At 46.3% G+C, this 13,219-nt stretch overlaps 1 protein-coding gene across 2 annotated transcripts in view; it reads left to right on the forward strand.

Moving 5' to 3' along the window:
- SLC7A9 (solute carrier family 7 member 9) overlaps positions 1-13,219 on the forward strand; it is a 30,796-nt gene that overhangs the window by 11,139 nt on the left and 6,438 nt on the right. For both annotated transcript variants that reach the window (XM_038754709.1, XM_038754708.1), the window contains 6 exons: positions 2,865-3,012; positions 4,308-4,550; positions 8,331-8,456; positions 9,305-9,404; positions 10,895-10,939; positions 12,350-12,473. In XM_038754709.1, the coding sequence (XP_038610637.1) occupies positions 2,865-3,012; positions 4,308-4,550; positions 8,331-8,456; positions 9,305-9,404; positions 10,895-10,939; positions 12,350-12,473 (786 nt within the window). The remainder of the gene's footprint in view (positions 1-2,864; positions 3,013-4,307; positions 4,551-8,330; positions 8,457-9,304; positions 9,405-10,894; positions 10,940-12,349; positions 12,474-13,219) is intronic.

The raw sequence follows: 13,219 nt of genomic DNA on the forward strand, positions 1-13,219 counted from the left end.
CAATAAATACAATTGATTGATTGAGCTGTCCTTTTATTTATTTGTATTGATGTTTGCCTCCTCAACTCTAGACCGTGAGCTCGTCGTGGGCAAGAAATGTCACTGTTTGGTGTTGTATGGTACTTTCTCAAGAGCTCAGTACAGTGCTCTGCACACAGTAAGCGCTCAATAAATACGATTGAATGAATTGAATGAATAGCCTTATGCCGCTCCTCCTATCTGTAATTTATTTTAGTACCTGTCCCTCCCACTAGATTGTAAATTCCTTGAGGGCAGAGATTGTGTCTACCAATTCTACTGCATTGCGCTCTCCCAAGCTTAGTACAGTGCTCTGCACACAGTAAGCACTCAATAAATTCTATCAGTTGGCTGATGGAGGAGTGAGGTTAGATAGAAGGGAGAAAACCGATAGGGCCCCTTAAGACCAATGATGAGGAATTTCTGTCTGATGGCTGGACAACCCTTGGGGATGTTTGAGGAGTAGGGAGACGTGCGCATAAGCGCTTAACAAATACCACAATCATTATTATTATTGAGAAAAACATTCTGGGCAACAGAGTGAAGTATGGACTGGAAAAAGGAGAGGCTAAGAGGCATATAAGTAGATCAGTGAGGAGGCTGATGTAGTAATTGAGATAGGATATGAAAAGTGCTTGTGCCAGCATGGTAGCAGTTTGGGCGGAAACAAAGGCAGAGACTCTATAGACGTTGTGAGGACAGACCTGAAATGATTTGATTACTGACCAAATATTCATTCATTCATTCAATCGTATTTATTGAGCGCTTACAGTGTGCAGAGCACTAGACTAAGCGCTTGGGAAATGTGAGGGTTGAATGAGAGAGATTAGTTCCAGGCTTGCGAGACAGGGAGGACGGTGGCGTGGTCGACGGTAATGGGCAGTTTGGGAGAAGTGAGTTTGGATGGGAAGGTGAGTTTAGTTTTGGACACGTTAAGTTTGAGATATCAGAGAGTGAGACGTCCAAGTAGAGATGTCCTAATGGCAGGAGGGAATTTGAGAGTGCGGGGAAGGAGAGAGATGGATTTAGGAGTCATCTGTGGAAAGATGGTATTTGAAGCCATGGGAGAAAATGAGTTCTCTGGATTGTAGCTCCTTGTGGGCAGGAAACGTCTACCAAATCTGTCATATCGTGCTCTCCCAAGAGCTTACTAAGTGTTGTGCACACAGTATGTGCTCAATAAAGACAATAGATTAATTGATTCGCTGAGTGGGTGTAGATGGAGAACGGAAAGAGATCCAGAACTGAGCCCTGAGGGACCCCCACACCTAGAGGATGGAAGGCAGAGGAAGAGCTGGTGAAAGAGACCAAGAAGGAGTGGTCAGAGAGGTAGGGGGAGAACCAAGATTGCTCCCTTTCCTCTTTCCACTTCTCCCTATCAATCAATCAATCGTATTTATTGAGCGCTTACTGTGTGCAGAGCACTGGACTAAGCGCTTGGGAAGTACAAGTTGGCAACATCTAGAGACAGTCCCTACCCAACAGTGGGCTCACAGTCTAAAAGGGGGAGACAGAGAACAAAACCAAACATACAAACAAAATAAATAAATAAATAAATAGAGTAATACCTACTCCCTACCCCACAGCACTTATGATTATATCTGTAATTTTATTTATATTGCTGTCTGTTTATTTACATTAATATCTGTCTTCCCCCCTCTAGACTGTGAGCTCCTTGTGGTCAGGGATTGTTACTCTTCATTGCTGAACTGTACTTTCCCAAGCACTTAGTACAGTGATGTGCACACAGTAAGCGCCCAATAAGTACAATTGAATGAATGAATGAATGAGTTGAGATACATGTAGCACGTGAACTTGCATTTCACATTTTTCTTCATCAATACCAGCAATGCCAAAGTCTCCCAGAAGCAATTGGCCACTGTTGCTCTGTGAGCCCCCTCCTTCTTCTCCCCTTCTCCATCCCCTGCCCTACCTCCTTCCCCTCCCCACAGCACCTGTATATATGTTTGTGCAGATTTATTCCTCTATTTATTTTACTTGTACATGTTTACTATTCTATTTTATTTATTTTGTTAATATATTTTGTTTTGTTGTCTGTCTCCCCCTTCTAGACTGTGAGCCCGTTGTTGGGTAGGGACCGTCTCTATATGTTGCCAACTTGTCCTTCCCAAGACCTCTGCACACAGTAAGCGCTCAATCAATCAATCAATCGTATTTATTGAGCGCTTACTGTGTGCAGAGCACTGTACTAAGTGCTTGGGAAGTACAAGTTGGCAACATATACAGTCCCTACCCAACAGTGGGCTCACAGTCTAAAAGGGGGAGACAGAGAACAAAACCAAACATACTAACAAAATAAAATAAATAGAATAGATATGTACAAGTAAAATAAACAAATAAGTACGATTGAATGAATGAATGAATTAGATGATAATAACTATGGTATTTGTTGAGCACTTACTACGTATCAAGAACTGCACTAAGCACAGGCAGATACAAGAAAAATATGTCCGATACAATCCCTGACCTACAAGGGCTCACGATGTAAGGAGGAGGGTGAGCAGGTATTGAATCCCCGTTTTACCGATGAGGAAACTGAGGCACAGAAAAGTTAAGTGACTTGCCCGTGTTCACAGAGTAGGCAGGTGGCAGAGCTGGGGTTAGAACCAAGGCCTGTGCTCTTTACACTGGGCCACCCTGTCACTTTCCTTTGCAGCATTTCTGTGAAAATCGGTAACCAAAATATTTGGTTGCCCTCTCTCTAGCTGAATCTTCCAAAACGTGAGCCATAGTCCATGTTAATATCTTTCTTTCTGCATACGTTTTTCGAAGATCTTCCGTGGCTGTTGCGATACTAATCATTGTTTTTTTCTTCCTAACTCAAGGTGGGTCTGATTAGCGGGATCTGTGTTATTGTTGGCACCGTAATTGGCTCCGGAATCTTTATTTCACCCAAATCTGTGCTAAGCAACATCGGAGCTGTGGGGCCTTGTTTGATCATCTGGACAGCCTGTGGGATCCTTGCTACACTAGGTAAAGAAACTAAAAAAACAAAAAAAACACAAAACAAAGCATGACTACATTTCTTTTTTTGACTCTTTTTTTTGCAAATTCACCTGTATAGACCAGCACTTAGAACAGTGCTCAGTGCTTAGAACAGTGCTTTGCACCTAATAAGCGCTTAATAAATGCTATTATTATTATTATTATTATTATTATTATTATTACCTAGAACTTGTGATATGCTCCTTGGTGCTGAGTCACGTCTTAGAAAATCCAGTCTTTCATGAATCAGTATGAGAATATGTTGTTGGGCTCTTAGTTCAGACAGCCAATTTCTCCACGTGAGCGTGATCGTAACGTACATTTCTTAAAAGCAGCTAGTTTTACTGGGTTTGAAGCAGACTGGACCACAGATGCCTCCAGGCTTGAGAAAGAAACCCACCAGGTGTGATAAAACTATGGAGAAAAGGACTGCCTTCTTAATTCCTATTTGAGTCTTAGCTTTGATGGGGAAATGGTATTTTCTACCTCACTAATCGCAACTAGCCTACTGCAAAACTTCAATTATGTGGCCCTCTGTTCTGACACAGAAAGAAAAAAAAGTTTAACAAAGCTGGGTGCTTATAAAGGGGAGAGTGGGGGAAATGGGGTGGATAATTCCCCAAGATAATGATTTCACAAGACGTCTCCAAGTGTGGCTGGACCACAGACAGAGTTGAGTTTGGGGTGTAATGATGATAATTGTGGTAAGCGCTTACTATGTGCCAGGCCCGGGCTCTATCACTACACCATGCTGCTTCATGTGTAATATTGCCCGGGGAAACCTTCCTGTCAATCAGCGGTATTTATTTGAGCGCTTACTGTGCGCAGAGCACTGTACTAAGCGCTTGGAAGAATACAATATGGAAGCTAGCGGACACATTCCTTGCCCACAACGAGTCCCCCCGGGGAGAGGGATTTTTCCAGGGTCTGCAGCCTGCATCGGAGAGGTCCAGAACTGGGAGGTCGGGATAAGTTTTGGTTCCGCCTGGAAGAAGAGGGACCTTCAGAAACGCGAGATGAGAGCAGGGAAAACGACGCTGAGCTCCAGTAGGACTCTAAAGCCCAGAGCAGCAAGGAAAGTAGCAACCCGGCCGGTGGAATTTGAACTTCGCTGGAGATTCTCTGTTCTTTTGTTCTCGGTTGAGGACTTTGGTTAATTTGATTTAGCCGAAACCAATATCTGGGGACTCAAAAGGAAATCTGTTGACAAGGCTTATCCAAGGGAAATTCTGTTGGTCTTGGACTAAATGCATTTAGAATTCTATCTCCCGTTTGCTTTGCAGGTGCACTGTGTTTTGCTGAACTTGGCACAATGATAACCAAATCTGGGGGCGAGTACCCTTACCTGATGGAGGCCTTTGGACCCATTCCTGCCTACCTGTTTTCCTGGACTAGCTTAATAGTCATAAAGCCCAGCTCCTTTGCCATCATTTGCCTCAGTTTTGCCGAATATGTTGCTGCTCCGTTTTATCCCGGATGCGAGCCCCCTTCCATCGTCATCAAGTGTCTCGCGGCGGCCGCCATCAGTGAGTCCCCTCGGTCATTCGCGGGTCCCGCGCTGGTCTCTGTAGCGGCCCGGTGTCCGAGTCGGAACTCGTCCGCGACAGGACCGATCGGTAGATTGCTAGAACTTCTACCTCAGCCAGCCCTCGGGTTACTGGCATCCCTGACGCGTCTCCATTCCGGGATGTGACTGGAGGTTGGGTTGGGCCCCGGTGACCATCCGGAGGCCCGCTGTTGATTTTTCTGGCTAAGATTTCCAACACCGGGAAGGAAACAGACAAGGGTCAGACTGCTCTGTTCCAAAAGGTAGGAGAGCTCAGTCTCACCCCGTTCAGGGGTCCGCCCTCTGGGCCAAGGAAGGCCCTTGGACCTCCGGGATGGGCGGGTGGGAGGCTGGTGAGGAGCAGGAGGAAAGGACTGTGCTTAGCCCTCTTTTCTAGCGCCAGGCTGAGGTTCCAAATTTACCAAGCATCAGTGCTTGCTACGTGGCAGTGGTTCTGGGACGCGGTTTTCCGCCGGCTCAGGATACAAGCGCATTTCCCGGGACAGGGGCCCCCTGACCTGTTCATAACTTGCTTGTACCCCCGAGACCAAGTTGCACCTAAAATACCTCCATTCCCATACCCCCCTCCCACTTCTCACCTTTCACACCACTCCCTAAACACACAACCGGTAGTGTGGCCTAGTGAAAAGAGCGTGGGCATGGGAGTTAGAGGACCTGGCTTCTAATCCCAGCTCTGCCGCTTTCCTGTCATGGGACCTTGGGCAAGTCGCTGAACTTCCCTGGGCCTCGGTTTTCTCATCTGTGAAATGGGGATTTAAAACTTGTTCCCTCTCCTGGGTAGACTCTGAGCTCCACGTGGAACGGGGACTGGGTCCGACCTGATTATCGTCTTACCTGCCCCAGGGTTTAGTGCACTGTTTGGCACAAAGTAAACCCCGATCAAATGCCACAGTTACCCTCTCACTTCCCACACCTCACATCGTGAGAGACAGAGCCCCAGGAGTGGAGTAGCAGCAGCTAGAGCGGGAGTAATAATAATAATAATGCTGGCATTTGTTAAGCACTTACTATGTGCCAAGCACTGTTCTAAGCGCTGGGGTAGATCACATTGTCCCACATGGGGCTCACAGTCTTCATCCCCATTTTACAGGTGAGGTCACTGAGGCACAGAGAACTGAAGTGACTTGCCCGAAGTCACACAGCTGACCAGCGGCGGAGCGGGATTAGAACCCACGACCTCTCGCTCCCAAGCCCGGGCCCTTTCCACTGAGCCATGCTGCTCTTCTAGTAGAGAAAGTGCCTACTGCTACTGTCTTTGCCACCTTCCCTTCCCCACAGCACCTGTATATATGTTTGTACATATTTATTACTCTATTTATTTTACTTGTACATATCTATTCCATTTATTTTATTTTGTTAGTATGTTTGGTTTTGTTCTCTGTCTCCCCCTTTTAGACTGTGAGCCCACTGTTGGGTAGGGACTGTCTCTGTACGTTGCCAATTTGTACTTCCCAAGCGCTTAGTACAGCGCTCTGCACATAGTAAGGGCTCAATAAATACGATTGATGATGATTTGATGATTTAGAGCTCAGGGTTCTAGGATGGCTTCTCACCGGGCTTCCCCAGCAGAGGCTCAGACGCTGAAGAAAGAAGCGGCAGCGGCAGAAGTAGCACAAAAATCGTTTCCCTCCTCGTTTCCCACTGTTGCGGCTGGGCTCCTTGTTAGACTACCCCAAATTCTCACTCTGTCCCTGATGCCTGGCAAACGACGTAACGGAGTCCACCGCATCAGCCCCAGTTGTCCTTCTCTAGAGAAGCAGCGTGGCTCAGCGGAAAGAGCCCGGGCATTGGAGTCAGAGGCCGTGGGTTCGAATCCCGCCTCCACCACGAGCCTGCTGTGTGACCTTGGGCAAGTCACTTAACTTCTCCAAGCCTCAGTTCCCTCATCTGGAAAAATGGGGATTAAGACTGTGAGCCCCACGTGGGACAACTTGATCACATTGTATCCCCCCAGCACTTAAAACAGTGCTTCGCACATAGGAAGCGCTTAACAAATGCCATCATCATCATCATCATCAATCGTATTTATTGAGTGCTTACTGTGTGCAGAGCACTGTACTAAGCGCTTGGGGAGTACAAGTTGGTAACATATAGAGACAGTCCCTACCCAGCAGTGGGCTCACAGTCTAAAAGTCATTATCACTCACAGTCATTATTATTATTATTATTCTCTATGCAATTTCTACAGTGCTCCATGGTTTGGGGGTTTTTTTATGGTATTTGTTGCTTTGTGAAATTACTGAGTGAAAGGCAGCGAGGTTTAGTGGATAGAGCACGGGCCCGGGAGTCAGAAGGACATGGGTTCTAATCCCGACTCTTCCACATGTCTGCTGCGTGACCTTGGGCGAGTCACTTAACTTCTTTCGGCCTCCGTTAGCCCACCTGTAAAATGGGGATTAAGAGTGTGAGCCCCATGTGGGACAAGGACTGTGTCCGATGTGCTTAACTTGTATCTACGCCAGTGCTTAGAACAGTGCTTATGAGAACAAGGGGCTCATGACTGGCAAACCAGTTTAGAGAATTTTCCAAGCCGTCACCAAAACCTGCCGGTCTCAGCTCCGCAACATTGCCAAGCTCCGCCCTTTCCTCTCCATCCAAACCGCTCCCCTGCTCATTCAAGCTCTCATCCTATCCCGTCTGGACTACTGCACCAGCCTTCTCTCTGATCTCCCATCCTCGTGTCTCTCTCCACTTCAATCCATACTTCATGCTGCTGCCCGGATTACCTTTGTCCAGAAACGCTCTGGGCATGTTACTCCCCTCCTCAAAAATCTCCAGTGGCTACCAATCAATCTGCGCATCAGGCAGAAACTCCTCACCCTGGGCTTCAAGGCTGTCCATCCATCCCCTCGCCCCCTCCTACCTCACCTCCCTTCTGTCCTTCTCCAGCCCAGCCCGCACCCTCCGCTCCTCCGCCGCTAATCTCCTCACCGTACCTCGTTCTCGCCTGTCCCGCCATCGACCCCCAGCCCACGTCCTCCCCCGGGGCCTGGAATGGCCTCCCTCTGCCCATCCGCCAAGCTAGCTCTCTTCCTCCCTTCAAGGCCCTGCTGAGAGCTCACCTCCTCCAGGAGGCCTTCCCAGACTGAGCCCCTTCCTTCCTCTCCCCCTCGTCCCCCTCTCCATCCCCCCATCTTACCTCCTTCCCTTCCCCACAGCACCTGTATATATGTATATATGTTTGTACATATTTATTACTCTATTTATTTATTTATTTTACTTGTACATAGCTATTCTATTTATTTTATCTTGTTAGCATGTTTGGTTTTGTTCTCTGTCTCCCCCTTTTAGACTGTGAGCCTACTGTTGGGTAGGGACTGTCTCTATATGTTGCCAATTTGTACTTCCCAAGCGCTTAGTACAGTGCTCTGCACATAGTAAGCGCACAATAAATACGATTGATGATGATGATGATTTTTAAGTTTTCTCAGTCCAATCCCAGGCCTCCTCTTTAGCAGAACAGGCTCTGAGTTGCCGCCTCCTCTCTGGTCGCTCAGCATTCGTCCTTTCTGGGTCCGATAGGCTTCTCTGCCAGTCAGCCAGCGTTGACCTTTAAAGATAAATGTCCCTCCCCTGGGCTTGACCACTCCATGGCGGAAGCAGCAAGACAGACCTCGGTTAGTCTTGGCTCCTGCCCGGAATTCCCAGTTCTCCAAAGAGGTTCTTGCCGGGTTAGCGTAGGAGTTTCTGAAAATTCAGAAAGAGAAGGCTGTTTCCGGCTCTGCCTCTGTATTTCCAGTGATCATCACGACAGTGAATGCCCTCAGTGTCAAGTTGGGGAGCTACGTCCAGAATTTTTTCACCGCGGCGAAACTGATCATTGTGGCCGTCATCATCATCAGCGGCATTGTCCTTCTGGCACAAGGTAAGTTTCATGGTTATTGTGTCCAGCAACACGGGCACAGCGGTGGCCCGGAGTTAGCTGTGGGTGTGGCAGAGGAGTCTTTTCCTCTCCCCGTTCGGAGTGCATATCCAAGGTCAACGTGTGAGCTCTTTGTTGGGTAGGGACCGTCTCTGTATGTTGCCGATTGGTACTTCCCAAGTGCTTAATACAGTGCTCTGCACACAGTAAGCGCTCAATAAATACGATTGATTGAATGAATGAATGAAAATCCATTTCCTTGCTCTGAACTCAGAGCGGCTCAAGCCACTAATCAAAAACATTGACTGAATTCAGCCTTTTAAGAAAATGGATCCTGTGCATGTGTCTTTGAGTTGTACAGAATAAGAGGGAACTGTATCTGTGAGACAGCAGTACTGTCCCCTCGTCCCCCTCTCCATCCCATCTTACCTCCTTCCCTTCCCCACAGCACCTGTATATATGTTTGTACATATTTATTACTCTATTTATTTATTTTACTTGTACCTATCTATTCTATTTTATTTTGTTAGTATGTTTGGTTTTGTTCTCTGTCTCCCCCTTTTAGACTGTGAGCCCACTGTTGGGTAGGGACTGTCTCTATATGTTGCCAACTTGGACTTCCCAAGCGCTTAGTACAGCGCTCTGTACACAGTAAGCGCTCAATAAATACGATTGATGATGATGATGATGATGATCAATTCACAAGGATCAGTTAGGTTATCATTTTATTGTGAAAGTGGTGTTTTACAACCTGAAATCCCTGTGCAGATATATCAAGTGGAGAATGAGGGTGAGAAGTGTGAGTTTCACCTGTCAACACCCACTGTTCACCAACTCTGTTTTAATTGCAGGGAATACAAAAACTTTTGAAAATTCTTTTGATGACACTAAGGTGTCACTGGGTGCTATCAGTCTGGCATTTTACAATGGACTCTGGGCATATGATGGATGGTAAGCTTCTGCTTGAGTAACAAGGATCTAAGACTCATTTCCTGGCCTGACTTGTCCTCATAGGACCTTCCCAAAGATTGATTGAATATTCTGAGGGTGGTCCTACATTTTAATCCCCTTACCATTAAGATGACTGTTCCCTCAAATCACAGCTGGGGATAGCCGTGACAGTACCTCCCTTTTAAAATGCGTGTCTGATATATTAGGTTCTCCTTTCACACCTGGGCCGAGAAATCGAATGGGGCCTTCCGTGGGGGTTAGATTAGTTGCCAAAAAGCAGAGTTCCTTATAGAGTGAATGGAGTACACAATTCATCCTGACAATGTGGCACAGAGCAGCAGAACCAAAGTTTGCACTGCATCTGAACTGCTTTTCCTAGTCTTCTTGCTTTAGTGGAAACAGTGTCTAAGAGAGTCCTCCAGTGCCCGAAGATGTTACCTCTCCAATTCCCTGGCTCTTTCTCTGCGCTTGTCTGAAATTCAACTCAAGGGCCTTTAAATTTGGCGTTTTAAAGGTTTTGCTCTCCCACTCGCACCGTAATCATCAAGTCAGTTCCCCCACCGTGAGGCGGTTATATTCCCGGAGATGTCTATGTTAAGGAAACCTCGGCCTGCCTTGTGTCCGGCAGTGGGGAAGATAAAAGTTGGAGACAGTCCCTGAGCCGCACGGGGATTACAGTCTAAGTAGGAGGGAGAACAGAACTGAGACACGGAGAAGCTCAGTTACTTGTATTTAACATCGCAGAGAAGTGGTGGAGCTGGGATTAGAACCCAGGACCTCTGACTCCCAGGAGAGTGCTCTTTCTACTAGGCCACAGTGCTTCTCTTTACTCCCAGTCCTCCGCTCAGCCATCGAAGAGCATGCGCATCCGCATATGGCTCCAACTGGCCAGTGGGAAGGAGCCAAACGTCCGTTCGCTGCTTCCATCTCCATACTTAAATTTGGTGAATGTTTAAGAAAGAAAGTCACCACCCCCATGGAAGCCTCCTGGTAATCGCGTTGTGGGCAGGGGATGTGTCTGTTTATTGTTATAGTGTACTCTCCCAACCGCTCAGTACAGTGCTCTGCACACAGTAAGCGCTCAATAAATACAACTGAATGAACTGGCTGACTGAATGAATAGTTTTATTGCAGACTGTTTTGACGCAAGCCTGGAAATTCACTTTTTAATAACTCAGCCGTCTGGCCCACCTTTGTGCCTCGCTTCTAAGCCTCCAAACTCTTGAGTAGGCAGCCTGCGTTCTCAGACAGGTGGCACTGAAAACGTGTTCATTCATTCATTCAATCGTATTTGTTGAGCACTCACTATGTGCAGAGCACTGTACTAAGCGCTTGGGAAGTACAAGTTGGCAACATATTCCATACGATCCTCAGATTTGCCCTCCGGGTGAAAGTGGTATTTTCCAGGGTGAATCACGTTCGAGCTTCGTGATATTTTGTTTCTCAAGATGCTTAAGGAAGTCACTGATTTTGCTTTTATCTTCTTCCAGGAATCAGCTAAATTACATTACCGAAGAACTGAAAAACCCCTACAGGTAAGAGTCCAACTGGGGCAATGAAGACAAGAATGGACTGGTAGATTTCTACTCTCCCACCCAGAGCTTTAAATATCCTTCCTCCAGCTGCCTAAATGATACTCTCCTTTAAGGTGAATTTGATCCTTCTTTTTTTTTGATGACAGTGAGATCCTGTTAGATCGTTTTAGTCCCTCCCAAGAACTATCCTTTCACGTGAAATAAAACAGGCTACAGCAGAAAAACCCAAAGCACAAGCTAATTATTGATTTTTTTATGGTTCAGAGCACAGAGAAAAGGAAGACGCAGGGAGTGAGTGGCAAGCTCTCTTCTGTCCCCAGACATTTTGCTTTATAGGTAATAAAATTGCTCACACCTCTTCGCTCAGCCCAGGGTCCAGCATGTGCCCTAGTAGCTTCTGTTTATCTAGACTCCTTATTAAGTAAATTAGCTTGTTCTGGATTCCCATAATCACGTTCCTCAGAACAGAAATCTTATTCACTCCACGTCATCCTCGGTCGTTGGAATCAGGATTTCATTTCTCAAACAAATAGTTTCTCTATTTTGAATAGTTTCTCAAACTATTTGTTGTTACCTGGGGGTAATCAATCAGTCAGTGGTATTGACAGAGTACTTACTGTGGAGAAGCAGCGTAGCTCAGTGGAAAGAGCCCGGGCTTTGGAGTCAGAGGTCATGGGTTTGAATCCCGGCTCCGCCACTCGTCAGCTGTGTGACTTTGGGCAAGTCACTTCACTTCTCTGGGCCTCAGTTCCCTCGTCTGTAAAATGGGGATGAAGACTGTGAGCCCCCCGTGGGACAACCTGATCACCTTGTAACCTCCCCGGCACTTAGAACAGTGCTTTGCACATAGTAAGCACTTAATAAATGCTATCATTATTATTATTACTGTGTGGAGTGCTTAGTGAAAAGAGCACAGGCCTGGGTGTCAGAGGACCTGAGTTCTAATCCTGCCCACCCCACTTTTCCGCTGTGTGACCTTGGACATGACACAACTTCTCTGTGCCTCAGTTACCTCATCTGCAAAATGGGAATTAAGGCTATGAGCCCCATGGGAGACAGGGACGGTGTCCAACCTGACTAGCTTGTGTCTAACCCAAAGCTCAGTATGGTGCCTGGACAACAGTCAGCACTTAACACATATTTAAAAAAAAAATCACTTTTTTCTCCGTGCACCGCTTTATAAATGTCCTTCAAAACATGAGAATCAAGTGTTGTAGATTCTAAAACTAGAAATCTTTTTAATAGTCTCAGGTGCACTAATGGCTACAATTTGATTTTTAAACGCTGTATATGATTTTCTAGTCAGAGCCCCTTTGGGGAACGATGCTGTGGAATATGTCTCAAAATTATTTGAGAAACACCAACGTATTTGAGAAATATATTATGTTCTTGTGTTTTTGTCATCTTTAGAAACCTTCCCTTGTCTATAATTATTGGAATCCCCCTTGTAACAGTATGCTATGTGCTGATTAATGTTTCCTACTTCACTGTAATGACCTCAACAGAACTCTTGCAGTCCTCGGCTGTGGCAGTGGTAAGTCCTCCTCTGCATTGTCCTAAAGTGCTCATTGGTTGGGAAAGGGAACGAGGGGAAGGAGAAATGGGAAAAGAAAGGCAGAGGAGTATGTGTAGACTGAGAAAGAAAGCATTCCCAGCTCTTAGAACAGTGCTCAGTGCTTAGAACAGTGCTTTGCACATAGTAAGCGCTTAATAAATGCCATTATTATTATTATTATTAATTCCCTCCAGCATAACAACAAAATACTAGGCTTTTATTAAGGTTTTACAATGATTACCATTTTGTGCTGTTCTTAAAACCAGTGTTCCTATTTTAGGCTTTTATTAAGATTTTACAGTGATTGCCATTTTGTGCTTTTCTTAAAACCAGTGTTCCTATTTTACCCAAATACTTTCACACCAGTTATCACTTTTTTTTTATCCTCACAACGTCCCTGTGAGGTAGGGGTGAACAGTGATTTATCTCCATTTTCCAGATGAGGAAACGGAAGCCCGAACAGTTTTAAGTGGCTTGCCTTAGGTCCCAGAGCAGATCAATAGCAGACCTAGGACTCGAACCCACTTCCGAGTCCCAGCCCCATGCTCTTTCCGCTAGGTTGCTGGTCAAGAGAAGCAGCGTGACCCTGTGGGAAGACCATGGGCCTTGGAATCAGAGGACCTGGGTTCTAATACTGGCTCCCCGAGGCACTTGTCCGCTGTGCGGCCTTGGGCAAGTTGCTTAACTTCTCTGGGTCGCAGTTACCTCATCTGTAAAAATGGGGA

Source organism: Tachyglossus aculeatus, chromosome 11 (genome assembly GCF_015852505.1).
Source record: "Tachyglossus aculeatus isolate mTacAcu1 chromosome 11, mTacAcu1.pri, whole genome shotgun sequence".
NCBI classification, from domain to species: domain Eukaryota; kingdom Metazoa; phylum Chordata; class Mammalia; order Monotremata; family Tachyglossidae; genus Tachyglossus; species Tachyglossus aculeatus.